This window comes from Triturus cristatus, chromosome 1_1 (assembly GCF_964204655.1).
Source record: "Triturus cristatus chromosome 1_1, aTriCri1.1, whole genome shotgun sequence".
NCBI lineage: Eukaryota > Metazoa > Chordata > Amphibia > Caudata > Salamandridae > Triturus > Triturus cristatus.
In genome coordinates, this window is record NC_140579.1 from 1,236,637,790 (window position 1) to 1,236,664,211 (window position 26,422).

At 47.1% G+C, this 26,422-nt stretch overlaps 1 protein-coding gene across 1 annotated transcript in view; it reads right to left on the bottom strand.

Moving 5' to 3' along the window:
- The window catches only part of LOC146871892 (synaptonemal complex protein 1-like), a 172,625-nt gene extending 149,217 nt beyond the window's left edge, over nucleotides 1–23,408 (bottom strand). Inside the window, exons 1-2 of the mRNA XM_085649323.1 lie at nucleotides 23,403–23,408; nucleotides 22,751–22,820 (exon numbers count right to left, since the gene is read on the bottom strand). Coding sequence (XP_085505449.1) covers nucleotides 22,751–22,820; nucleotides 23,403–23,408 — 76 coding nt within the window. The remainder of the gene's footprint in view (nucleotides 1–22,750; nucleotides 22,821–23,402) is intronic.
- Between the last annotated feature and the right edge of the window lie 3,014 nt (nucleotides 23,409–26,422).

Genomic DNA, 26,422 nt, shown 5'->3' on the forward strand with positions numbered 1-26,422 from the left:
CCTAGGGTCAAGGATGCACAACAAGAGCAACCTCAGCGGCACTAGGGCAGCCAGGTGCAGAGTCCCAATGTTATCCAATGGGATATAGGGAGCCTCCGGTTGGTGGCTGCTCACGAGCAGGCCACAAGGTTGAGGGAGCAAAGATCCTAGGGTTACGCTCAAGGAAAAGGGGGAGAGGGGGGTGCAAGTTAGCACACAAAGTGCACCCACAGCAGCACAGGGGTGGCCGGGTGCAGGTTTAGCATTGGCTGCCCAGTTGTTTTCCATGGGGATTTTCTGGTTTCAACAAACACTGCAAGCTCAGGCATGAAGACTTTCTGGAGGCAACCACTGGTTGGAGAGGTAAGTTGGGATTCTGGGTGTTGCCTGGACACCGTCTGTTGGCCCACCCAAGGCTGTGAGGCATCTGATGCAGAGGTGACCTTTGGCATCGGGTTTCCTTACCAGCTCCTGGTCACGGTCGGGAGGACTCTCCAGATAGAGTTACAGGCGTCGGCTGGGAGCTTGAGGCAGGTAAGGGGTCACTGGATCTCTGGTAAGGATTGCCGGGGAGACCTCCTCTTGGTGTTGTGCCACGCGAACTCGGGCCATGGGCTTCGGGTGCAGACTCGCGGATTTGACCGCAGTAGAGTCTGTTGGGGAGCAATTACAGTGCTCACGGGAGACAAAGTCTTTTCAGTGAAGGCAGGATGGGTCCTCCTGGTTCTGGAGGACTGCTGGCTGCAGGATACACCGATATTCCGCTGTAGCAGGTCAAGGTGAGGACAGGCCGGTAGAGCTGGGCCAAGTCAGTTGGTGTCCTCCTCTTCTTCCTTCAGCACGGCTCTTCGGTCCTTCTTCTTCTTGTCTGAGGAAGCAAGGTTCGGTATTGCCCCTAAATACTAGATTTAGGGGCATTTCAGCTAGGTACAGGTTGGGACCAATGGGTTCCTTCCTTGGTATGGGTACACCTCCTATTATGCCACCCTTCAGTGGGAGGGGGGCATAAGCCTCACTCTGCTAGGCTGGGTCCCCCTATCTTCAAGATGGCGGGGACTGAGAGTTGTGCTTTACCTCGTCTCCACCGTCTGAGGGGAGGGGTTGGCAAAGGTGGTCACACCTCTCTTCCTATCTTGGTTTTCCCGCAGATTCTCCCGCCCAAAGTGGGGGTCAGAACCGGTGAGGGCCAATTGCTGGGAGCGGCAAATGGCTGGGTCAGCTCACAAAGGCGGCAAGCCTTTGAAGCTTCCCCTTCGTGGACCCTTCCCATCCTGAGGGAGGAGGCTTGGCACCTCTGCCCAGGATGTGCTTTGTTTCCAGACATCGAGAGCGGGAGGCTCTCGACCCAGGGCTAGAGAAACACGTCTGGGGTGGCAGCTGGCGAACAGCCAGTCAACCAGGACACTAGAATTAGGTCGTTTTTCTGAGTGCATTTTTCATCAGTGTGGGTTTTATGTGCTTAGAAGTTTGATACCAAACTTCCCAGAGTTCAGTAAAGCCATTATGGTGATGTGGAGTTTGCAATGACAAACTCCCAGATCATATACTCTTTAGGGCTTTACTGCAATTACTATGCCTAAAAAAGAATCAGACACTGTAGGGGTACAGGGCTCATGCACCTGTACCCTCACCAGTGGCATAGTGCAAGGGTGGCTGACTATGCCATAGGTAGTGGGTTGTAGGCATGGCACACAGGGATATGTTTATGACAGGGGGCAGCGCACTCCTGCTTATTCAGGTTAGGGCTTTAATTTGATCACTAATGACTTAGGTGCTGCAGTGATATGCTCGCTGTCAATCGGGCATAGAGTCAATAAAGGAAAAAAACTGACCATCCGGTAGTTGTCACTGCACACAGTGCTAGGGGTAGCTATGACCCTTGGTTATTAGTCACCTTCACTTGTGTAAAGTAATCGAACAAATCAATTAAGTTCAAAAGACATATATTGATTCATATATGTAAAATGTAAATACACATATACTTGTGGATCATTTCATGAACAAAACACATCATTTGTACTGTATCCACAAACTAGTACATTTATATCAGTAGATACACAAAATACATTTTTGGTTCATTCAGTTAGATACATGAAAGAGTAAAGATAAGCCCAATGCATTTCGGGACAGACACGTCCCTTCGTCAGGGGAAATCTGAGATTTCCCCTGACGAAGGGACGTGTCTGTCCCGAAATGCATTGGGCTCATCTTTACTCTTTCATGTATCTAACTGAATGAACCAAAAATTTATTTTGTGTATCTACTGATATAAATGTACTAGTTTGTGGATACAGTACAAAAGATGTGTTTTGTTCATGAAATGATCCACAAGTATATGTGTATTTACATTTTACATATATGAATCAATATATGTCTTTTGAACTTAATTGATTTGTTCGATTACTTTACACAAGTGAAGGTGACTAATAACCAAGGGTCATAGCTACCCCTAGCACTGTGTGCAGTGACAACTACCGCATGGTCAGTTTTTTTCACACAGGGATATGTGCCATGTCGACTCTTCACTTTTCTCTACACCAAGCATCCAGCCTGCAATGGCAGTGTGTTCGTGTTAAGGTACAGGACCTCTAAGGGCGGCACAATAAGTGCTGCAGCCCTTAGAGGCTTTCTCTGATCACAGGGCTCTTGGTACCTAGGTTACCTTTTATAAGGGACTTACATGTGACCAGAGAGGTTCCAATTTGGGGGCACACAGTACAGTTTTAGGGAAAGAACATAGGCCCTGGGTACATGTTTGGCAGGAACCCAGGGCACACTCAGTCATAGAGCATCAACATCAGGAAAAACGTGGGGGGCAACCAAAAGGACACTTTCCTACAAGGGGGAGTTGGTGACAAACAATAAAGCTATGGCGAACACCTTCAAAGACTTTTACTCACGCTGGTACTCAAGTTAATCCATAGACCTCTCAGATGGCAATTGGTATCTCCAATTAGCGCAAAAGACCCCCCTCACACCAGAACAAACTAAAATTCTTGAGGGAGAGATACGCATCGAGGAAGTCATATCAGCTATCTCTCGGCTGAAACTGGCAAAGTCTCCAGGCCCTGACGGATACTCATCGGCCTTTCCCAAAACTTTCTGCCCTGCCTCAGCGCTCCTTATGACACAACTGTTTAACACCTTCGCTGACCCAGGACGATCCCGGCCTCAATGTTGACTGCTTCTATAGTCGTCATCCCTAAGCCAGGCAAAGGCAAGTCGCAATGCAGTTCATATCGACCAATCTCCCTCTTAAATGTGGACTTGAAGTTGTTCACGAGCATTCTGGCAAGCAGGCTCAATCCATATATGCCCTCTATATTCGACCAAGACCAAGCAGGCTTCATCCCCCAGAGACAGACGAGCAATAATACCAAACGCCACCTCCATGATATCGAGAAGGTCTCATGCGCCCCAGGCGAATATGTGCTTTTAGTGATTGATGCAGAAAAGGCCTTCGCCAAGGTCCATTGGCCGTACTTGGAACAGGACCTTACTCATTTTGGCTTAGGGGGGAAGCTCAAGACAACATTTTTTAATTGCTATCGTGCACCCACAGCGACGGTCCGGATCAATGGCTAAACTTCTGCACACCTTCTCGATTGGTAGAGGCACACGCCGCGGGTGTCCCTTGTTGCCCCTGCTCTTTGCTCTCTACATGAAGCCGCTGGCCCAAAGAGTCCGGGACCACCCCAAAATCCTGGGAGTGACCTTTGGAAGTGACCATCACACCATAAGCCTATATGCGGATGATGTGCTTGTCACGTTAGAGAAACCAGCCATGGCCCTGGCAGCCTTCCTGAGGGAACTTGAGACCTTCGGAAACGCATCGGCCTTTCAAGTCAATGTCGAGAAAATGCAGATACTTAGCCTCTCCCTACCACGTCAATTGGTGGAACAGTTGACAAGGCAATACCCCAATCAATGGGCATCTGAGGCGATCGCATACCTAGGGATTAACTTGGCTGCTACCACACAGTCCACCGCCTCTAATAACTACTGCTTGCTGCATAGGCAAATCCGCAGCGAAATGGGGCAGTGGAAACATTACCAGACCTCCTTTTTTATTTATTTTATTTTTAGAGTTTTCTATAGCGCGAACAAGACCCAGGGTAGGGTATCAGAGCGCTTTACAAGGAAAGCAGCACGAGTATACAACATTTTACACAACAAACAGAACAGATCCAGTGTCACAGTTCTTGCAAAGTTAGGTAGGTAGCAGCAATAAGCATGTAACAGTAGGAGCACATTCATGTACACGTCAGTGTACCTCCTGGGTGGGAAGGGTGGCGGCAATTAAAATGACAATTCTCCCAAAGACACTATACCTCTTTCAGACTCTCCCTCTACCGCCATCCTCAGGAATGATCTCCAAACTCCAGACAAAGCTATTACAATTTATCTGGCAGGGGAAGAGACCCTGCATGAAGGAAGCCCTTGGCTTTCTTCCCCCCTAGTGCCGGGGGCCTGGGCATTCCAGACCTTCAGTTATACTACCAGGCGGAACAACTGTGCTATCTGGTCGAGTGGAACCGGACCGAATCTGAGAAGCACTGATTATTCCAAGACAGAGCAGTGACAGGAACGTCCTTGTGGAAGGTTCCCTTCCTAAGGAGAGCATATAGGCCACATAACGTATACTTGTCTCCGATCACACAGGTGACAATGGAGGCATGGGACTAGACCAGCATCCGACACTAACTGACCTCCTTCCCCTCTCCCATTCACACCGCTACTGGACAACGAAGACTTTGACTAAGAGGTGGCGAGGTTTGCAAGGTGGCAACAATCAGACTGTAACTCTATGGGTCACCTATTTGATGAGGAGGGAGTGCTCTCCTTCCCCCAGATACACACAGATTATGGACTCCCTGAGACAGAGCGACTCCACTATTTGCAACTCCGACATGGTATATTACACCGACAAAATAAACCCAACGCACAGTGGCACCTCACCCAATACGAAAGATGGCTCCTCACTAAAACTTCAGACAAGAGGCTGATCTCCGAACTATATGCACTTATGAACCTCCGTAATAGACATATACACAATGCTAGCCGGGCCAAGTGGGAAACGGACCTGGGAGGGGATATACAACAGAGCCAGGCACACAGCCAGAAACATGGCACTCACCGAAACACTTAAGAAAGTGGCTACATACTGGTATTACACCCCACCATGACTTAATAGGCTCAACCCAATACAGAGCGCAGATTGCTGACGAGGCTGTGGGACACCAGGGACATTGGTGCACATCTTATGGGACTGACTGCCTGCTGCTCCTCCTAAACTCGTCATAGGTACTCAACAACATAGACACCCACCTAGACACCCAACTGCCACGATTCTCTGCATATATAATACTAGGCCTACCAAGCCCGCTAACACACCCTTTGAAATCCAGAAGAGGACAGCAGATCGGCTAAGCGCTGAGAGCGGCCATGCAGAACATCCTCACACACTGGGACCCCTCGCAGATTCTCACCCATACCGGCTGGCTCCACAGGTTGTGGCACATATTGGGCATGGAAAAGATCACGCTTACACTGTCTTCATTCAGGGACTTATGCCCCCCCTATGTATCCCTACTCTCGCAAGACTTTCAGGAAATAACATGCCCTAGGTTTCTCCGCCTTCTGCACTTACCCAAGATAGCCCAACAGCCACAAACAGACCAATTTTAAGCAACACTGATGTTGTCATTTTATATGTGTCATAGACTGGAAGTGAGTGGAGGGAGGAAGGAGTGGGCAGGGTAGGGGATTGTTTGCCAAACTATTACTTGCATAAACAGGTTTGTTTCGCTTAATGGTCTCTCAAACCTTCAAGAGGCTAGAATGGCTGATATCGGCACTGTTTTTCTTTGGAAATATCAATAAAAAGAATTGAACCATAAAATCTGAGTACTTCTTCCCTCATAAAGATTGTTTTTTTGTCCTTTTTAAATTTTAAACTATAAATATAAAACAAAAGAACAAGTTACTTATCTTCGGTAACGCTTTTTCTGGTGGATACAGTATCTGCCTGTGGATTCCTCACCTTGTGAATATCCCCTGCGCCAGCAACATTCGGAAACTTTTGTAGCACTCCACGCCGATGAGGTCGAAGATGACGTCACAGAGACACGGCTCCGCTCGCGACTCCACTGACGTCACCGGATCCATATGAAGACCTCGTCGGCGTGATGACGTCAGTTCCGCCCTTTTTACGTTCCTTCGAGGCACACGGACGGACTGACAGCAATATATACACAGTATACACAGTACATAATATACAAAGCAACACACACAGTGTGGAGATAACATAGGAAGGAAAAAGAAATAACACACTGCCTTTGACAGTAACAAATCAATTTTGAAACACCATCATTAGAATTGTAGGTATACAAGGGTGGACAACGGGGAGGCGGGTGGGTCAATGAGGAATCCACAGGCAGATTCTGTATCCACCAGAAAAAGCATTACCGAAGGTAAGTAACTTGTTCTTCTGATGGATACATCTGCCAGTGGATTCCTCACCTTGTGAAAAGATTCCCACAGCAGTCCCACTCCCGGAGGAGGGTGTCCACCCTTCTATACCAGAAAGTGCTGAAGGACGGAACGAGCAAAATGTCCGTCCCTCCTCACCTCGGAATCCAAGCAGTAATGCTTTGCGAAAGTGTGGAGGGAGGCCCAAGTTGTCGCCCTACAAATGTCCTCCACAGGAACACCTCTAGACAAGGCAGATGTAGAAGACTTATCCATGGTAGAATGAGCCCTTATACCCTATGGAGGTTCCTTACCGGCCAAAGAGTAACATATCTTGATGCACAAGATAATCCATCTGGAAAGGGTGCGCTTGTGCACCGCTCTGCCTTTCCTGCAGCCAACAAAGCCCACGAAGAGCTGGTCGTCCACTCGAAAGTCTTTAGTCCTATCGAGGTAGAAGCTCACCGCCCTCTTAGGGTCCAAGCGGTGAAGCCGCTCCTCCTCTTGAAAGGGTGAGGGGGAGGAAAGAAGGTAGGAAGGGTAATGGATTGCCCCAGATGGAAAGGGGTTACCACCTTAGGCAGAAAAGCAGCCCTGGTCCTGAGTACCATTCTATCAGCATGAATGGTCAAAAACGGGGGTTTTGAACTCAGAGCTTGAAGCTCACTTACTCTCCTTGCCGAGGTAATAGCAATGAGAAAGACCGTTTTAAAAGATAACAGCCTCAAGGGACACTTGTGCAAGGGCTCAAAGGGAGAAACCATCAAGTAAGTTAAGACAAGATTTAAGTCCCATTGAGGCATAATAAAAGGAGTAGGCGGAAACGTATTTGTAAGGCCCTTAAGAAAACGTAAAACAATAGGTGATTTAACCCCTTCAGCGCGGCGCGGATTTCCGCGCCACGCTGAAGGTTCCGTGAGCGGGCGGGGCCGCGACGGAGCGGTTCCGTCATGCGCACAGCGCGACCGTCGCGCATGACGGAACCGCTCCGTCACAAGCACGGAAAGGGTTAAACAATGACGGCTGATCCGGCAAGCAAAGGTAAGCCGACAAAGCCGATAGATATCCCTTCACAGTGGCTACAGCAAAGCCTTGCTGAGCAAGAGAAAGAGCAAACTGAAGAATGTTGAATAAACGAGCCCTCAAAGGGTCAATAGATTTCTCTCCGCACCAAAGAACAAATTTAGACCACCTATAGGAATAGATAGATTTAGTGGAATGACGTCTGGCAGACAATATTACATCTACCACATCAGGCAGGACTGAAAAAGAATTCAGGTTGCCCCGTTCAATCTCCAGGAATGAAGGTGTAAGCTCTGGAGGTGGGGGTGTAGAACCTGCCCCTACGACTGCGAGAGGAGGTCTGCCCTCAGAGGGAGACGGAGCGGAGGGCACGAGGAGAGGTGGAGAAGAACAATTGTTACTTACCTGTAAACAGGTGGTTCTCCAGTATTGGTGTCTTTCATAGATTCACATGCTTGAATATTCCCCGTCGTCGGAGTGGGAGTCCCACGGTAAATAAAATAGCAATATATATAGTAATAATATACCTAAATAATCCCATAAATAGAGCTATGTAGGTGTAAAAACACCAAGAATGTACCTATATGAAATCTCCATAGGGATACATGGAGAGAGAAAAAATACATTTGCAGTCTATCTCTGTCATTATCTTGGTCCAAACTACAGCCAATCAGGCGTCAGCACCTCTCCAGAACCTTCTCCTCAGAGTTCCTGACCTCAGATTTTCGTAGCACCAAAGTGTATGCATAGTTTATGAGGAGGAAAAAGCCTCTGAAGGGAGGAGGGAGGGTCGCATGTGAATCTATGAAAGACACCAATACTGGAGAACCACCTGTTTACAGGTAAGTAACAATTGTTCTTCTCCAGTATTGGGGTGTCTTTCATAGATTCACATGCTTGAATACGAATAGAAAGCAGTAACCATATTATTGTTTCCATAATGACATCAACATGAGATCGCAATGATCATAACCTTCTTATAAAAACATCACATATATATATATATACAGATACCTATATCTGTTGACATACAGCATGTATCTAAATGCAATGAATAGTATTGAACAGTAAACGGAAACAATATGGAGGCGGGAGGAAGAGGCTCACCTTATTTAAAAAGATTGCGCAGCACTGCCTGTCCCACTGCAGCATCCTCCTCGCTTAAAGCCGCCAAGCAGTAGTGCTTAGTAAACGTGTGTCTGGTCGACCACGTAGCTGGTCTGCAGATGTGTTGCAAAGGTACTCCAGCAAATAAGGCGGTAGATGATGATACTGCCCTAGTGGAGTGTGCTCTCACTGAAGACTGCAGTGGTTTGTTTGCCTTTTGATGGCAGAAGACAATAGCCGTCGAAATCCAGCGTGCAATCGTCGGTTTAGTAACCTGACGTCCTTTATGACAGCGTCCATACGCTATAAAAAGCTGATCGGATTTTCGAAACGAAGCTGTCCTGCTGATGTAGAACTTCCAAAGAATGCAACCTTTGCTCCGCAGGTGTCTGAGGATTAGCAAAGAAAGTCTTTAATATGACTGGCTCGTTATTATGAAAATCAGAAGGCACCTTGGGTAGGAATGATGGATTGGTACGCAACACTACAGCATCCGGTTTGAACTGCAGGAAAGGAGGTTTGATGGTAAAAGCATGGATGTCACTGACACGACGTGAAGACGTTAGTGCCAGAAGTAGGGCCACTTTCCAAGTTAGATGTTTTAAGTCGGCCTTGTGAATGGGCTCGAACGGTGGTCTCATCAATTGCGCTAACACAACGTTAAGATGCCACAACGGAGGAGGACGCCGAATTGGCGGAAATTTTCGGAATAAGCCTTTAAAGAATTGGCGGATTATTCTTGAGGAACAACGGGAATTTGATCCATCCTGTTGGAAACGGGAAATCGCTGCTAGGAAAACCCGTAAAGTTGCATGGGATAGTCAAGTGCAAGAAGAAAGGTAGTAATTGGTGTGCCGTGGAATGTATTGGGTGGATTCCGTTAGAAGCACACCAGTGGCAGAATCTTTTCCATTTCAACTTGTACGTCTTGACTGTAGAGGGTGCTCTTGCCTGGGCCAAAATGTCCCTACAATCCTGCGGGATGTCTAGATGGGCGAACTCATGGTGTTCAGGTTCCATGCCGATAAACTCAGTGAGGAAGGATTCGGATGACAAATTCTCCCTTCGCTCATCGTGAGCAGATCTGTCCGAGACTGCAGGAGGATTGGTTGGCATTGGGACAGCAGGAGCCGTTCTGAGAACCATGCCTGTCGGGGCCAACGTGGGGCTATTAGAATCAGGTGGCAAGGTTGTCTCTTCATCTTCCAAAGGACCCGAGGTATGAGGGGAATTGGAGGAAAAGCGTACGCAAATAGATTGCACCAGTTCATCAAAAGGGCATTTCCCTGTGACCCTTTGTGGGGATGCCAGCTTGCATAATCTCGGCATTTTCGGTTCTCCGGCGTAGCAAAGAGATCCAGCCGTAGACGACCCCATTGTTGGAATATCCTCTCTAGAGTTGGTTGGTGTAATTCCCATTCGTGGGTCGATGAGGAGGACCTGCTCAGGGAATCCGCTAGGACATTGGATATTCCTGGTAGATGAACTGCTGTAATCATGATGCGATGACTGAGAGACCAGTCCCAAATTGATTGAGCTAACCTGGACAGACTCGGGGATTTCGTTCCGCCCTGTTTGTTCACATAGTGCATACAGGTTGTGTTGTCTGTCTGTATTAGCACTGATTCTCCTTGGATTAAGGGTAGAAATGATTTTAGAGCCAGAAAAATCGCCATAAGCTCCAACCTGTTGATGTGCCAAGTTCTTTGATGTGTTGACCATCTTCCTTTTACAGAAAGATCTTCCAAATGAGCGCCTCATCCCTCTAATGAGGCGTCTGTCGTGATTGTCCTGTCCGGTGTCACCGACAGAAATGAAGTGCCTTCTGCTAAGTTGGCTGGTATTGTCCACCATTCGAGTGCTGACCTCATTTGATCTGTGACACATACCATGTCGTTGAAAGATCCCGACACTTGACGCCATTGAACATCCAGTGCTTCCTGGATAGGACGTGTCCTTAGCCTGCAGTGAGGAATCAAGGCAATGGACGATGATGCCATCCCCAGAAATGATTTCAACAGTCTTACAGAAACTGACTTTTTTGACCTGATCAAAGTCACCAGCGGTAGTATCTTTTGTAGACGCTCCTGGGATAGAAACGCTTTTGCTGATACCGTTTCCAGAGTGGGTCCCAGAAAGTCCTTTTGTTGCGAAGGATGAAGCTGGGATTTCGCTGCATTTATGGAGAGACCTAATGAGCGAAACATCTCCTGGCATAGAAGCGTGTGTTGTCGCAGGCGAGCGCTTGACTGTGATTTTAGTAGACAATCGTCTAGGTATGGAAATATTTGCACACCTTGGAGTCGCAGAAACGCTATCACTGGAGCTAGTACCTTTGTAAACACTCGAGGGGCCGAGCGCAGACCAAACGGTAACACTTTGAATTGGAAATCGTGTTGACCCACTCGAAAACGCAGGAACTTCCGATGACGTTGTAATATAGGGATATGAAAATAGGCATCCTGGAGATCTATCGTTGCCATGAAATCTTCCTGCGAGAGTAAACGCAAGATCTCTACTAACGTCATCATACGAAAGGATTGGCTCTTTAGATATTTGTTGAGCGCCCTCAGATCGAGGATGGGCCTCCATTCTCCGTTCTTCTTTGTGATAAGAAAGAACCGGGAATAAAATCCTTTCCCCCTTTGAGATATTGGTACCAACTCTATAGCTCCTTTTTGACTTAGAAGTCGAACTTGATGTAAAAGTTCCTTGAAGTGAGCTGGTGGTGGTCCGGTGGGTGGTGTGGACGGAGGGAATTTGGTGAACTCTAAAGCGTGCCCCTTTTTCACAATGCCCAAAACCCAACGGTCCTTTGTAATTGAGGACCATTGGGAAAAGAACAGAGAGATTCGACCTCCAACTTTGTTTGTCTGGTAAGAGTCATTGTCTTTTTGACGCGTTTCCTCTGTATGAGGATTTCCCTCTATACGACTTGGAGGCCTGCTGTCGTGATGATTGTTGGTGCTCGCTATATGAATAGCGGTTGGATCCTTGATTATTGGGTCTGTATTGATTATTTCCCCTTCGACAATTTGAGGAGGTGCCGCGTCCGCGTGCACCACGAAAATGTTGTCTTTGAAAATGTAAATTTCCTAGAGATTTAGCCGTCTCAGTATCCTTCTTTATGGACTGGAGCGCTTCATCGACGTGATTTCCAAATAACGCCTCTCCGTCATAAGCCATGTTTAAAATCATGGACTGCACCTCCTGGCGAAAGGATGTCGATCGTAACCACCCCTGCCTGCGCAGAACAGCCGCTCCAGCAAGCTGACGGAAACCCGTGCATGCGATGTCCACTGCACAATCAATCATTTCCGCCGACGTAGCTTCTCCCTCTTGGAGCAACTTCATTGCTTCGCCCTTAGATGGCTCCGGCAGTTCTTGAACAAAAGTCGAAATGTCAGCCCACACTTGTCGGTCATAACGACCCAAAATGGCCAAGGCATTAGCCGCTCTAACCACAGTAGAGGCCATTGAAGAAAACGTACGCCCTATGGCATCCATTCGACGTCCGTCACGATCCGGTGGTGCGGTGACAGTAGATGCAGGATTTTTCGCCCTACGTTGCGCTGCCTGCATAATGACGGACTCAGGTCTTGACTGACCCGTGAGGCATGCTGGGGTTCCTAGTGGCGCCTTATACTTCTTTTCTAATCGAGGCACCTGTGCTGGCAAGGTATTAGGTGTTTTCATCAACTTCTTGCCTTCTTCCCAAATGAAATCCACAATGGGAATAGTATGCGTTTGTTTAAAAGGTTGACTCTTGAAATCATAAAGGAAACAATCTTCCTCTCTGCGCTCCGTTGTCAGCCTAAAACGTTGTGCCGCCCTTTCCATTAGTTGGTGAAAAGTCGCTATGTCCACTGGAGGTGAGTCACCAGATACTACTTGAGAGGGGGATGGTGTTTGTGCTTGGTACTCGTCCCACTCCGCCATATCATCATCATCATTATCAACATCACCATCATCATCTTGGATTTCACCTTCTTCTCTTTCTTGAGGGACCTCCTCCACGAACTCATGATGAGGTAAAAACCTCGTTGAAGGCTGTCTTAGTGGTGCTGACGGCATCAGGGGTGAAGGATTTCCAATCGGCACCGGAGTTATATTTGTCGGAACCACAGGCGTTGACGGAACCCCAGGATGTTGCGGCGACAGAGGAAAACGTTGGTTATAATCGTCCAACATGCGTTGGAGATTAGCTATGAGTGACAATGGCAGAGTCGCCGTTGAATGTTTTGCAGGAACCTGCCGCCTGTAAACTGGATCTTCATCCTCACTACTGTCATCCTGGCATTTAATTATTAAGTCGGATGGGCTTTGCGCCGTACCAAAAGAGTCAGGTAAACCTTCCTCGGACTCCTGTTCAGAATCTGTCGCAAATAATGGTGACGGAAGCTGCGACTCCTCTACAGGAATAATCTCGTCTTGCCTATCTAGGCCAGTACTAGGTGGCAATGGCATCAAGGGGACCACAGCGAAAGATGAAACCGGCGCTGAAGTCGCGGGAGGCAGCTGCTCTCTCAATGACCTTTGAGCAGATGATAATCTGTTCACCTTTATCCTTATTGATGAAATTGCCGTCGACGGCTGCATGGTATTCACCGAGGACGTTTTCGGAGAGGGCCTAGTCGACGGAGCTACCGTCGGTGGAACAGTGGTCGACGGAACTATCATCGACGAAATTTGCGTCGACAAACCCATCGTCGACGGAGTCGTCGTCGACGTCGCCGACAAAGCCGTCGTCGACGGAGCTGTCGTCGACGAAGCTGTCATCGGAATCTTCTTCTTCTTCATCGACGGAATAGCCGTCGACGAGTTCGACGACGAAGTCGATCTCACACCCTTCGTCGACGACGAAGTCTTCGTCGACGGAACCTTTTCTTTCCTCGTCGACGACGATGTAATGGGTAATATAGAAGTCACCGACCTTGTGGTACTGATGGTTACCGTCGACGAGGCTAACGTCGACGGGACAATCGTCGACGAAGACGCTGCTGATGTCATCGTCAGAGTCACCGTCGATGAGCCGGTCACTGCAAATTTCGTCGGAAGCATCGTCGACGAGGCTGCCAGTATTTTTCCAGAAAACTTGGAAGTAGACGCCTCAACAGCCTGAGAACTAGGTCTCGAAGGTGACAAAACAGTAGGTGAATCAGCAGATGTGGCAGATGTAAGAGCCAAAGACAGTTTCTTTTTCTTCAGGAAAGGAGATGGCAACTCCTGCACACTACTGCGCTTTGAGGCTGTCTGGGAACGGCCAGAAATAAGGCTTTCCATATCAGAAACTGGATCCTCCTTATCTTTAAGTCTCTGTAGCCACAATAAGAGACGGCCTTCCCTGTCCTTCAAAGTTTTTGTAGAAAATGTTCTACAAAATTTACATTTTGCCACCTCATGATCCGGGTACAAACAGTAAATACACTTACTGTGTGGGTCCTCAGAGAATAAACGCAGTTTTCCACACGAAGAACAAGGTCTAAACAGAGATCTCTTACTTGAAGACATTCTGACAGACAAAAACTGAGCAGAGCTCAGGGAGACTCCCTGTCACACGAAGTGCGGTAGAAAATCTGAGGTCAGGAACTCTGAGGAGAAGGTTCTGGAGAGGTGCTGACGCCTGATTGGCTGTAGTTTGGACCAAGATAATGACAGAGATAGACTGCAAATGTCTTTTTTCTCTCTCCATGTATCCCTATGGAGATTTCATATAGGTACATTCTTGGTGTTTTTACACCTACATAGCTCTATTTATGGGATTATTTAGGTATATTATGACTATATATATTGCTATTTTATTTACCATGGGACTCCCACTCCGACGACGGGGAATATTCAAGCATGTGAATCTATGAAAGACACCCCAATACTGGAGAAGATCTGTATACCACCAAGAAAACAAGTAAGCAAGAGGGTCTGAGGGATCACACGACCAGCCTGGACAAGTCCCCCTACTAACAATGTATAAACGCAGAAGTCCAGGGGTATGAAGCTACAAAAGAACAAAAAGACTAAACAAACAGAAAAAGCAGTGGAGCTCAGAAAACCTGAATGAAAATAAACTAAAGCCAAGTCAAAAAGTCCTCAAAAAGAGGACATAATCCCATCACTCACCGTGGTGGCATGCTTCATCATATGGGATCTCCTAAGGTAAGGTGAAGACCTAAAGTGCAGTGTAGAACTAAGTGATTTAAAATTGACTACAGGAACATTAAACGCGTCAAACCGTTTCCTGGTTTATAATAAGCGCGTTCGTCAATTTGGTCAGACCGCGCTACTACTCTGCTTTTAATATTGGCACAGGGATAGACGTAATTAAAGTTTTTAATGTTCCTGTAGTCAATTTTAAATCACTTAGTTCTACACTGCACTTTAGGTCTTCACCTTACTTAGGCTAGCCTCATCGATCTTTAGGAGATCCCGTTCCATTAGCGTAGATTAAAACATCTGCGAGCTCCTCCCTTAAGTTGCAGATTGGGAGTAGTAGCTCCTCAGCCAAACTAGGTTTGGTTGAGAGGAGATCCCATATGATGAAGCATGCCACCACGGTGGGTGATGGGATTATGTCCTCTTTTTGAGGACTTTTTGACTTGGCTTTAGTTTATTTTCATTCACGTTTTCTGAGCTCCACTGCTTTTTCTGTTTGTTTAGTCATTTTGTTCTTTTGTAGCTTCATACCCCTGGACTTCTGCGTTTATACGAAGATCTGTATACCACACCCTTCTTGGCCAATCTGGGGCGATCAAAATGACTTGGGCCCGGTCTTGGCGAATCTTCCTCAGAACCCAAGGAATCAAGAGTATGGGAGGAAACGCGTAAAGGAGATGTGAGTCCCATCTCAACTGAAACGCGTCCCCCAAAACTCCCTGCATCGGATACTGGAGACTGCAGAATGACGGGCAGTGAGCATTCTCGTGAGTGGCAAACAGGTCAACCCGAGGAGTTCCCCACGTCCGAAAGACGTGACGAACCACCTCCAGATGGAGCCTCCACTCGTGGTCGGCGGAGAACTGCCGACTGAGACTGTCTGCACGCACGTTCAGAACCCCGGCCAGATGATTTGCCATCAGACAAATCTGATGATCCTGAACCCAGGACCAGAGACGCAGAGCCTCTCTGCAGAGACAATGCGACCCCACTCCTCCCTGCTTGTTGACATACCACATCGCGGTAGTGTTGTCCGTCAGGACTTGAACCGACTGACCGCGAAGGGAAGGGAGGAAGGCCTTGAGTGCCAAACGTATCGCCCGCAATTCCAAAAGGTTGATGTGAAGCAACCTTTCCTCTGGAGACCAAAGACCTTTGATCTCCAGATTCCTCAGATGCACAACCCACCCTAAAGTGAATGCATCCGTTATCACTGTGGCCACCGATGGAGGTAGATGGAAGGGCTTTCCTTGAGACAGATTGCCCTCCACGCTCCACCAAGACAGATACGCTGCAGCTTCTCTGGAGATCCTCACAGACTCCCCGAGATCTCCCTTGTGCTGATACCACTGTCTGCCGAGGCACCACTGGAGCGCCCTCATGTGCCAGCGTGCATGGTTGACCAAGAGAATGCAGGAAGCAAACAGACCAAGCAGACTAAGGACCTTCAGGACTGAAACGACCGCTCCATTGTAAAACAAGGGAATCATTTCCTGTATCTTGAGAATCCTTTGTGGAGGTGGGAATGCTCGACACACAGTAGTGTCCAGTACTGCCCCTATGAACAGGTTGCGCTGAGAGGGCACCAGGTGAGACTTGCGCACGTTTATCGAGAAACCCAATTTGTACAACAGCTGGGTTGTAACCTGCAGATGATGAAGCACCTTCTCTGGCGACTCCGCTTTGATCAGCTAGTCGTCCAGGTAAGGGAAAACTGGAATCCCCGACCTTCTGAGATGGGCTGCCACCACTGCCATCACCTTGGTGAAGACTCGAGGTGCAGTAGTAAGACCTAACGGGAGGACCGCAAACTGATAATGTTGTGACCCTACCGTAAAACGGAGATACTTCCTGTGCGACTTCAGAATGGGGATGTGGAAATACGCATCCTGCAAGTCGATGGACACCATCCAGTCCTCCTGTTGCAGCGCTTGAAAAACCTGTGCAAGGGTGAGCATCTTGAACTTCTCTTGCTTCAGAAAAAGATTCAAGATCCTGAGGTCCAGGATTGGACGCAGCCTGCCATCCTTCTTCGGAATCAGGAAATAGCGGGAGTAGCATCCCTGACCCCTTTCCTGCTCGGGAACCACCTCTATCGCACCTTTTTTTAGCAACGTTAGGACCTCCTCCTGGAGGAGAAGAGGATGGTCATCAGAGGAAGCACCTTGGCAAGGAGGGTAATTTGGAGGGAATTCCCGAAACGGAAGGGCGTACCCATTTTCTACAAGATCTAGAACCCAAAGGTCTGTAGTAGCCGATTCCCAATCTTGTAGAAAATGGGTAAGCTGCCCCCCCACAGGACCAGCATGATCCAGAATGGTGGATCTAGGGCAGCTTTGCAGTGGTGGGAGGGACGGAGGAAGAGGAGGAGGAGAGCTGCCGACCTCGAGCACGACCTCTGATTCTGCCCCTGTAGCTCTTATACAGGGTGTTCTGTTGCTGTTGTTGCTGCTGCTGCTGGGGCTGTCTAAGTACGAAAGGACGATCTTCCAAAGCCCCTGTACCTCCTAAACGAACCCCTAGACTGAGTCTGCAGACCCAGAGATTTGGCCGTGGCTTTGCTCTCTTTAAATCTCTCCAGTGCAGCATCAGCTTTCTTACCAAAAAGACCAGAGCCGTTAAAAGGCAAGTCCAGGAGCGTAGCCTGCACATCAGGGGAGAACTCAGATGACTTGAACCACGCACCCCTCCTTGTGGCAACAGAAGAGCCCATAATCCTAGTGACAGAATCAGCAGTATCCAGGCCGCACTGGATTACTTGACGTGCAGCCACCTGAGTGTCCGATAGCACCTCATTAAAGTTCAGTCTATCCTCCTCTGACAGTTTTGGGGCCAGTTGTTCGCTGAATCCATTAGAGCATGGATATATCGGCCCAAAAGACAGGTGGCATTTGTCGATTTTAAAACCATACTCGCAGAAGAGAAGATCTTCTTGGCTGACTGGTCTAATTTCTTTGCATCCCTGTCACTAGGGACTTGGGGAAAGGCACCTGAAGATCTTTTAGAACAGGCAGCCTGAACCACCAGACTCTCCGGAGAAGGATGGGAAGTCAGAAAGTCTGGGTCCCCTGGAGCCGCCCTATATCTCCTTGCAACAACCTTAGAGACCGCAGGAGCAGAGAAGAGCTTACGCCATACTTCCATGACCGGTTCAATAATGGTGTCATTAAATGGAAGCAAGGGCTCCGATACAGAGGAAGGAGTCAAACCCGGATCCAGAGGGGCAGCCGGAGTCGAACGAGGTCGAGCCGGCGCCGGTGAAGATGGAAGCGGCGTCGATGTCCTCGGCGCCGGTAAATGCCAAGACGGCGTCGCCGGGAAAAATGGCATAAAGGGAGCTTGAGGGTAAGCTTGAGGAACTCCCAAGTTGAAAGCCATTGGACCCATGGGACCCGAAGGCGCTCCAGAGGGGTACAAAGCTCTGGTAAAGACCTTGTCCCAGGCCTGGAAATGAAGGATATGGCTCAGGCTGAGGCATCACCGGACTCGGGCCGATCGGCGCCGATGGTGGAATCAGCGGAGCCGAAGCCTCGTCCGGAGCTGGAACTTCCTCAACTGGAACCGGAGATGGAGCCGGGGCCGGAGCATACTCCGGTGAAGCCGCAGGCGATGATAGGCCAACAGGAGAATCAGAAACAGAGACAGGAGAAGGAGACACAAAGTCCTTACGACGTTGAGAAAGTGAGGTCGATCTCGCAGCCGCATCCCTGTCCGAGCGATGTCGAGATCCTTCTTTTTCTTGTGTTTCTTGGACTTGGAAGCATGCCCCGATGTCGACTTCGACGCCGATCTCGACCTCGACCTTCTTCGACCTCTTTTCTCCTTTTTCATCCTGGCAATGAATAACTTGGCCTTCCTTTCCTTCAGAGCCTTTGTGCTCATCTTGCGGCAGCAAGAACATCCTTCTACATCATGATCCGATGAAAGGCACCAGACACAGTCCTCGTGCGGATCCGTAATCGACATGTGCTTACCGCACTCCCTGCAAGGCTCAAACCCGGACTTCTTAGTCGACATCTTTCAACTGTAGACAAGAAGAAAGAGAGATACCAACAGGAAAACAAAGTATCCAGCTAAAGCTACAGAGAGAGTCCCCAAAAACCGTTAGCGTCGACGGCGCGGAAAAAAGGGAACTGACGTCATCACGCCGACGAGGTCTTCTTATGGATCCGGTGACGTCAGCGGAGTCGCGAGCGGAGCCGTGTCTCTGTGACGTCGTCTTCGACCTCATTGGCGTGGAGTGCTACAAAAGTTTCCGAATGTTGCTGGCGCAGGGGATATTCACAAGGTGTGGAATCCACTGGCAGATATATCCATCAGAAAATATGTCTAATGCCTAGAAAAATTATTTTTTATGCATATGCTAGAAATGTAGCTAAAATATATCTGCTTTTATTTTTTTCACGTTTTACTATGGCAACCACTATTGGAAGTTTATGTTCAGGTGAGCATATTCAGGTAAGCAAGGTGAACACATTGACCTGAAAGCTCAATAAAATTTGAAAATCGCTGTGGGAGTGGCATGCAATTTGTCTTTTATCTACATAATTCATAAGATTTTGAGGGATACATAAAAAAAATCACACCCCTAAGAGGCACAGGTAGCAGTTGCACTCAAAGAAGTTGCTAATTCTTTGAATGCAACAACTACTGGTGCCTCTTTGGGGCAGTGGCGGCAGGCAGGGAACGGGCGTGACGTGTGTTGGGTATGTGGGGGTTTTGACAAAAAGAAAAAAACACTTACCTTTTGCCGGCCACCGTCTCTCCTCAGATCCGGTCCCTCCTGACACCGCCGTCTCACCTCACCTTTCATTGCAAACAGGAAGCACCCAGGCTCCCTCCCGTAAGCCAATCACAACGTTGCAATGTGATTGGTCTGAACGCCTTACTTCGGTGCTCAGACAGGGATAGAGAGCTATTGCATGTTCCTCACCAGGCTGTGTAATGCAGCCTGGTGGGGAACATGCAAAGCGAGCATGACTGTTTGGCCGGCCCAACATGGCAGGCCAAGCAGTCATGCCCACTTGGAGTGTGCAAACCACTCCTCCCCTGTGCCATCAGTTCCACCGTGGGGCGACGCTCCTCTGCCTTAGCGGAGGAGCCACCCCTACTTTGGGTGCTATTTTTTTCATATATGAAGGATGTCTCTGCGATGCTGTGCAGCACACACACACACGAGGGCAGGATGGGACACACACACACAAACACGTGCTTCTAATTTGCAACAAACCAGTCTAAAAGCGAACACTCTGGTGCAAAGTGTATTGTTTCAATAAATACACTTTGCACCAGAGTGCACGCTTTCAGACCGATTTGTCGCAAACTAGAAGCACACATCAGTCACTCTTGCCATAACTCTGCACCCATTGTCATTCCCTTTAGGATAGTCCTGTCATGTATACCCCATTTTACATACAATGTCCCATCCACACGACAATAACGATTATAAAGAGGTGACCTTTTACCTAGTAGCTTGCTCCTATATCTTTGACACCAGGTTCTCGGAATTCTATCATAATCCCTGTACCTGATGTACCTAAACATCTCCTCAGGCACGATATAATTATTTTGTAAAAGGGTCACCACTTATTCCCTCCTTGGCAACAGCCAGCTGTGCATGATCGCATTTGTTTGGGAAAAACATTCATGATTATTTCCAAAACATATATGGTTGTTTTCAATACATATTGATTCTAGAAGAAACCCTGGAGTGAGCACTCTAGTATAAAAGACCGTCACTCCTCCCCCCTACAAATTGCGGGGTGTCATCCTTGACGCAGAGACGGTGTCCCTCATTCTCAAACATCAGGTGGGGCGCTGGTTCTTTACTAGGGGGTTCTTGGCTACCTAACTACCTACATACATATACATGCTACACATACAGATCTAGGCTAGGTACATTTAGGCAAATTACTTAGGGCACGCATTTTTAGTAATATGCAATTGCTACTGTTTTTATCTGAACTGCTTATGTTAATCTTATTAGCACTATGGTAGAAATGTATCTACTATTTACTATATTAGCACTAGCAATCTCTTTTGTATCCTGATCATCGCAGCACATATGTTTTACACAAGACTATCGCTGGACCAATAAATACTTATTGAAACGTCCTAATTGCCAGCCTGTGTATTTTCTGAGAGTAAGTGAGTACGAGAGTCTGAGCAAAATGTACTGTACTGTTTTCCACGATCCTTGAGGAATCAGGGTTGTCATGTTCAGTGGTTGCCAGAAACTACCTACGCCACTATAAGATACAGGGGGTGGTAGTGGCACTGTGGAGCTAGCTGGTCTAACGGCTGACATATCCTGTGGGGGTGTCCGGAAGTGGTTGGGACACCAAGCCCTCAGTTTAAGTCATCTAAAACACGCAGGTCCTGGGGATTCCTAGGAACTACACGACACCGTCCTGAGAGGGAGTTTTGGAGGTAATGTGAGTTGAAGGAACAGTGAGAGATCAGTGGTTCATTCCTGCAGATGTTTGAGCTCTTCCCTCTCATTCTGTGGGTTGGATGCAGCCGTGTTTCAGGTCTTTCTGCTGAGAAATATATAATAATAATATAGATGGAGAAGAGCAAAATCTCTCCTCCAGTGAGCACTCTCGGGTTCAGGCATCTTGGGTCCCAATGGGCAGTGTCATAGTGCTCTGCTCTTTGTCTAACTATGGACATAGGCAATCTAGGCAGTCTTAGTGGTTCTGATGATGACGAAGTACATGTTGTCTACCTCCTTTTACTCAGATTTAAGCATCAGTATTTTTTTTTCAATCCAGGAATTAAAAATGTCCTGCTTTGGGAGGCCAGACAAATATTCCTTCCACATGTTTAGTGCTTTCAGCATCAGTTGCTCACAGTGTCAGTTTTGCTTCAAAACGTTAGCAGATGGCGACAGACAAACTGACAACTCAGGGTTGGTCTAGCACTTGATAATTTGGATAGAACAATTCAAGCGCAAGTCAGTCTTCACTTAATGTCAGATGCCTTGGAAATCAGCATATGATACTTACAGTCACTTAGGTACAACGATGAAAGCATGCATCATGTCAGACAGGAATGAGTAACTCTTCCAGAAAGACCTCTAGACAATCATGATCTGTTATTCTAACTCCTTTGCAGAAAATTGTGAGGTAGCACAACCTTTTTATCTTGGTAGAGCAGAGACGATGCCCTTCTCCACAGTCCTTGTCAATGTGCTACATTTTGCAGACAGCACACATACCTACCCCAACTGGAATAGTTGAGAGAGGGCAAAAAAGTACTTCACTGATTTACTGAAACTTTGTTGATCTGACATAGACACATAACAGTCTGGCAACAATACCTAGCACAGGGAAAGGGAGAGGAAGGAGCAAAACAGGGATATAGGGTGACAAAGGAAGAGCATCTGTTAAAAAGTTAAACGGCTGCCTCAATGGTAATTTTGTGGCTGCATGAATGCATGGAGACTCACAACCACATGGACACAAATTTCTCTTGCACACCCAACATTGCCCACACATACTTCTCATACTCAGTGAGATGTAACAGGTTGTATTTATAAGCAACAGCATAGCATAATAGGGAGGGCCCGTGTTCGACCGCCCCCACTTTGGGTCCAGATCAAAAAGGCCTCTTGCCCATCGCTATTATGCAGTTACCAGAATTCAAGATAAAAAGAATACCAACTTCAGTGTATCCTTTATTCTAGCAAAGCTGAGTACTCTTATGTTGAGATGTTACACCAAAATCATGTAGAACACTTGTCAGGAAGCTCATCATAGAGTGGTTCACCACAAAACACCAAACTGGGTTGGGCAAAATAGGTGAAGCAAGGAGGAGCAAGATTACTATGCCATGGACTTTCGACCTTACAAATGTTAGTATGAGTCTTTTATAAGATTCAACTTTAAAGGCGGAGAGTTCTTATTTTTTTCAGTGATACAACAAAAGTCTTACTAAACATTCAATAACATATTACAAATGATCTTCTCTATTTTATATCCCATCAAATCAGCTGTTGATAATGGAATGGCATACTCACATTTGAACTGCATTTCCAGTCTAGAATTCTCAGCTTGTACACCTAGCTCTTCAAATGCCATCATCATCCTCTGAAACAGAAACATATTTTTAAGACTGAAACATGAAAGAGTACCTTTGTTATCATGGAGATCACAATATTCCCAATTTGGCTGGACTTGTTTTGCATTACCAAACTTGGAATACCCTTGAAAGGAAGGAGACAAAGAAAGTGAGACTCTGAAGTGGCAAAGTAATTCTGTGGAAAGTGGATCAAAGAAAAATCTAGAAACCAATAGTAAACTACTGGAACTGGGTTTTCAAATAAGGGTTGTCAAATACCAACCTGGATCTATCAAAAATGCATCCAAGTCCTTAAAACACAGACCCCTCAAATCTCACCCATAATCCCTGGTTTCCGACCCCTACTTTTGCGCGCTCTCACTGCTTGATCGCCACATCCAGAAAAAAAGCCTAATGGTTTCAGACTGTCTGTAGGCCCCTCGCAAAAGTCACTATCATCATCTACAACAATGGTATTATCCTCATCCAGTCTTCAGATCGCCACCTTAAATTATTAGAAGACATTTTCCCTCTCATCAAGAAAACTGTATCGATTTCCGATTCCACCTCCGTTCCAGACCTTCCTAACTTTGTAGGCATCACTAACTCACCTCCATCACCCATCGGGTCTGAGTCTGCTTCCTTCATTCACCACACTAGACTGCATCTCATCCCACACCCAGTGCAATCACTTCAGAGTTACAAAGTCAAGTTATCCACACCTTCACCCCGACTATACATTTGACCCCCCACATGCCTCAAACACTGTCTCTCCCGAATGCTGATCCCCAATAACACCCAATGACTTACCCTGAGCACTTCCACTCACCCATTTCTTGAACTCTACCCCTCCTAACGTTGATCCTACCTCTATCCACAATCCACCCTCCCCTATGCTTTCTTCCACAATCCATCAGCACCCTAAATCCACCGACATCATCACCAACTATCCCCCCTTTCTCCTGTTCCTATACTTGACAACCCACTACCATACCTTACTAGAATCCAGACTGGATGAAATTACAAAAAACTTGCAAGATCTCAAAAAAGACTTACATAGACTAATTTGCATCACAACTGGGATGACTAATTTTCAGTGTCCTAATAGGAACCAGAGGATGAATACTCTCATTCATGACAAACCCTCCAACCACACCGCCATACCTCCAACACACCTCCCTTCCAACCTGACCTTTCCTTCCGAATTGCCTATACAACAGAGTTGGAGAACTAGACCCTATCCCAATGCGCCCACGCGACCGATTAGACCATGATATCCAAACCCTCCTCTTATCATATAACTCTTCACACTGTGATAACATTGATAGTCAGAGCCTAATCTATTCCATTCCTGCGAACTCTCATAGAGCTCTTAGGCTCAACAATAGAGCGGTCAACAAGCACAGCCTCAGACACGTTATCCTCAAAAAGACTACCCAGCACACCACAAACCCCAATTGAAATGCATGCTATTCAATTGCAGATCAGGTGCAAGACATGCAGGAGATATTGCTGACCTTATCCTCGCATGTGATCTTGACCTCCAAAATCTGACTGAAACCTGGCTAAATTACTCCTCTGCTCCTATCATTGACATATTGGTCCCGCCTAACCATGGCATCACTAGATTGGATAGACCCAGTAGATCAGGTGGAGGCATTTCTTGCATACACAGTATCAACCTGTCAGTTAAACACGCACAATCCCCCGTTCTATCCACCTGAGAATACCTATGCATTGATATCGCCTGCAACAACAGGCTTCTATGCAAATTACACACGATCTACCAACCTCCAGGAGACAATCTTGCTTTCATAGAAAAAACCATGGAAACCATTGTAACAAACTCAGGTCAACATTGTACTCACATCTTTTTGGCTACTTCAGCCTTCAGTGAAATGATCTGAATGATCTTGCAGTTAACAGCTTTAAAATCTTCCTTGCTGACCTTAACCTGACCAAATTTGGCAACAGCCCCATACACAACAAAGGGTCCACTTTAGATCTTATTGTTGCGAAGCCCAATTCAATTCCATTGGAATCTATCCTCCCCTGTGACTAGACCGACCACCACCGCATCACATTCCTCATCATGGAAGCTGTGATAACTAACAGGGTCAAGACTGATTTGCATATGGCCATGTCTAAACTGGGGTGGCATGGTGAGCAAAAGAATGATGGATTTAACTCATATCTCTTGACTGGGGGTGAATGTTTTGATTTGTTCTGCATTCCGTCCATCAATTGTGTGTCTTTTGCTTTCTCGCCCTAAGTGCGCCAGGTATGCCTAGACGTGGGTCCTGGGTTCACTGTGCCACTGGAATCAAGCTATCCTGGCTGAAGAGGGGTGAAACCCCGAAACCGGTCCTAGGATGCTTGTTTCCGGTCCAGGGAGGACCTGGCTTGGCAGTTCGGGCTGGACTGATCCCATGAGGCACAAGGTCAAGACTGATTTGCATATGGCCAGGTCTAAACTGGGGTGGCATGGTGAGCAAAAGAATGATGGATTTAACCCAGATCTCTTGACTGGAGGTGAATGTTTTGATTTGTTCTGCATTCCGTCCATCAATTGTGTGTCTTGTGATAACTAACACAGCTCAAGTAACAAAACTCAAACTTTGGAAAAGAAGCATGCATAACATCAACTGTAATGAATTGACCTCTCTCAGCCACAACATCTTGCCTCCTCCTGGAGAGATGTCAGATGTCCTCGATCTTACAAGCACTACACCCGCTCCATGGAGACTATTCTTGACCCGATCGCTCCATTACAACTAATAAGAGCGTACACCAAAGACTCCAAACCTTGGTATAATGGTAGCCTTAATACAGAAAGATGCAACCTGAGGCTAGCTGAACGTCAGTGGAGATCAGATCCGTCCCTTGAACACCTCAAGCATATGAGATAGAGGAACAGATACTACAAAAGCATCACAATTTCAAAAACAAATTTCTTCAGAAACTAGCTGGATCAAGCCAGAAACCGACCCTAAAAACTATTTGAACTCATAAAAGTACAATCAAACTGCGCACCCACTCCATCCCTTGCTGGATCCAGTCTGCTAGAAATTTGCCTCCTTTCTTCAGAAAACACAAAGCATGAGAAATTATCTGCAGACGGCTTTGGAACAACATCCTCTCCCACCTCAAACCATCTTCTAAGCCTCCCGGAATGCGGTTTTATCTTGTCCCCCTGGGCACATCCCCCAAAACAACATCTCATGGAACTCTTTCAAAACCTCTGAGGAAAGTGTCATTCACAAGATTCTAGCAACGCCGAAACCCTCATACCACTTCAATGAACATCTACCTCCCAACTTCTTCAAGGAGATCGCATCTTTGATACTGCCACTTTGTACCAAGAATATTAATGCCTCCCTGCTTCAAGGCAAAATCCCTGACTGCTAAAAGTCCGGTCAGGTTTCCCCCATTCTAAAAAAACCAAAAGCAGATCAAACAACTTCCGACCTATATCCAATATTCGTACCCTGGCGAAGCTCCTTGAAAAATGTGTTCACGTCTAACTCCGTAACCACATCAATCAATTCCACCTCTTAGACCAATTTTAATCCAGCTTCCGTCCAGGGCACAACACCGAATCGGCTATGACACACATAGTGGACGATGCACT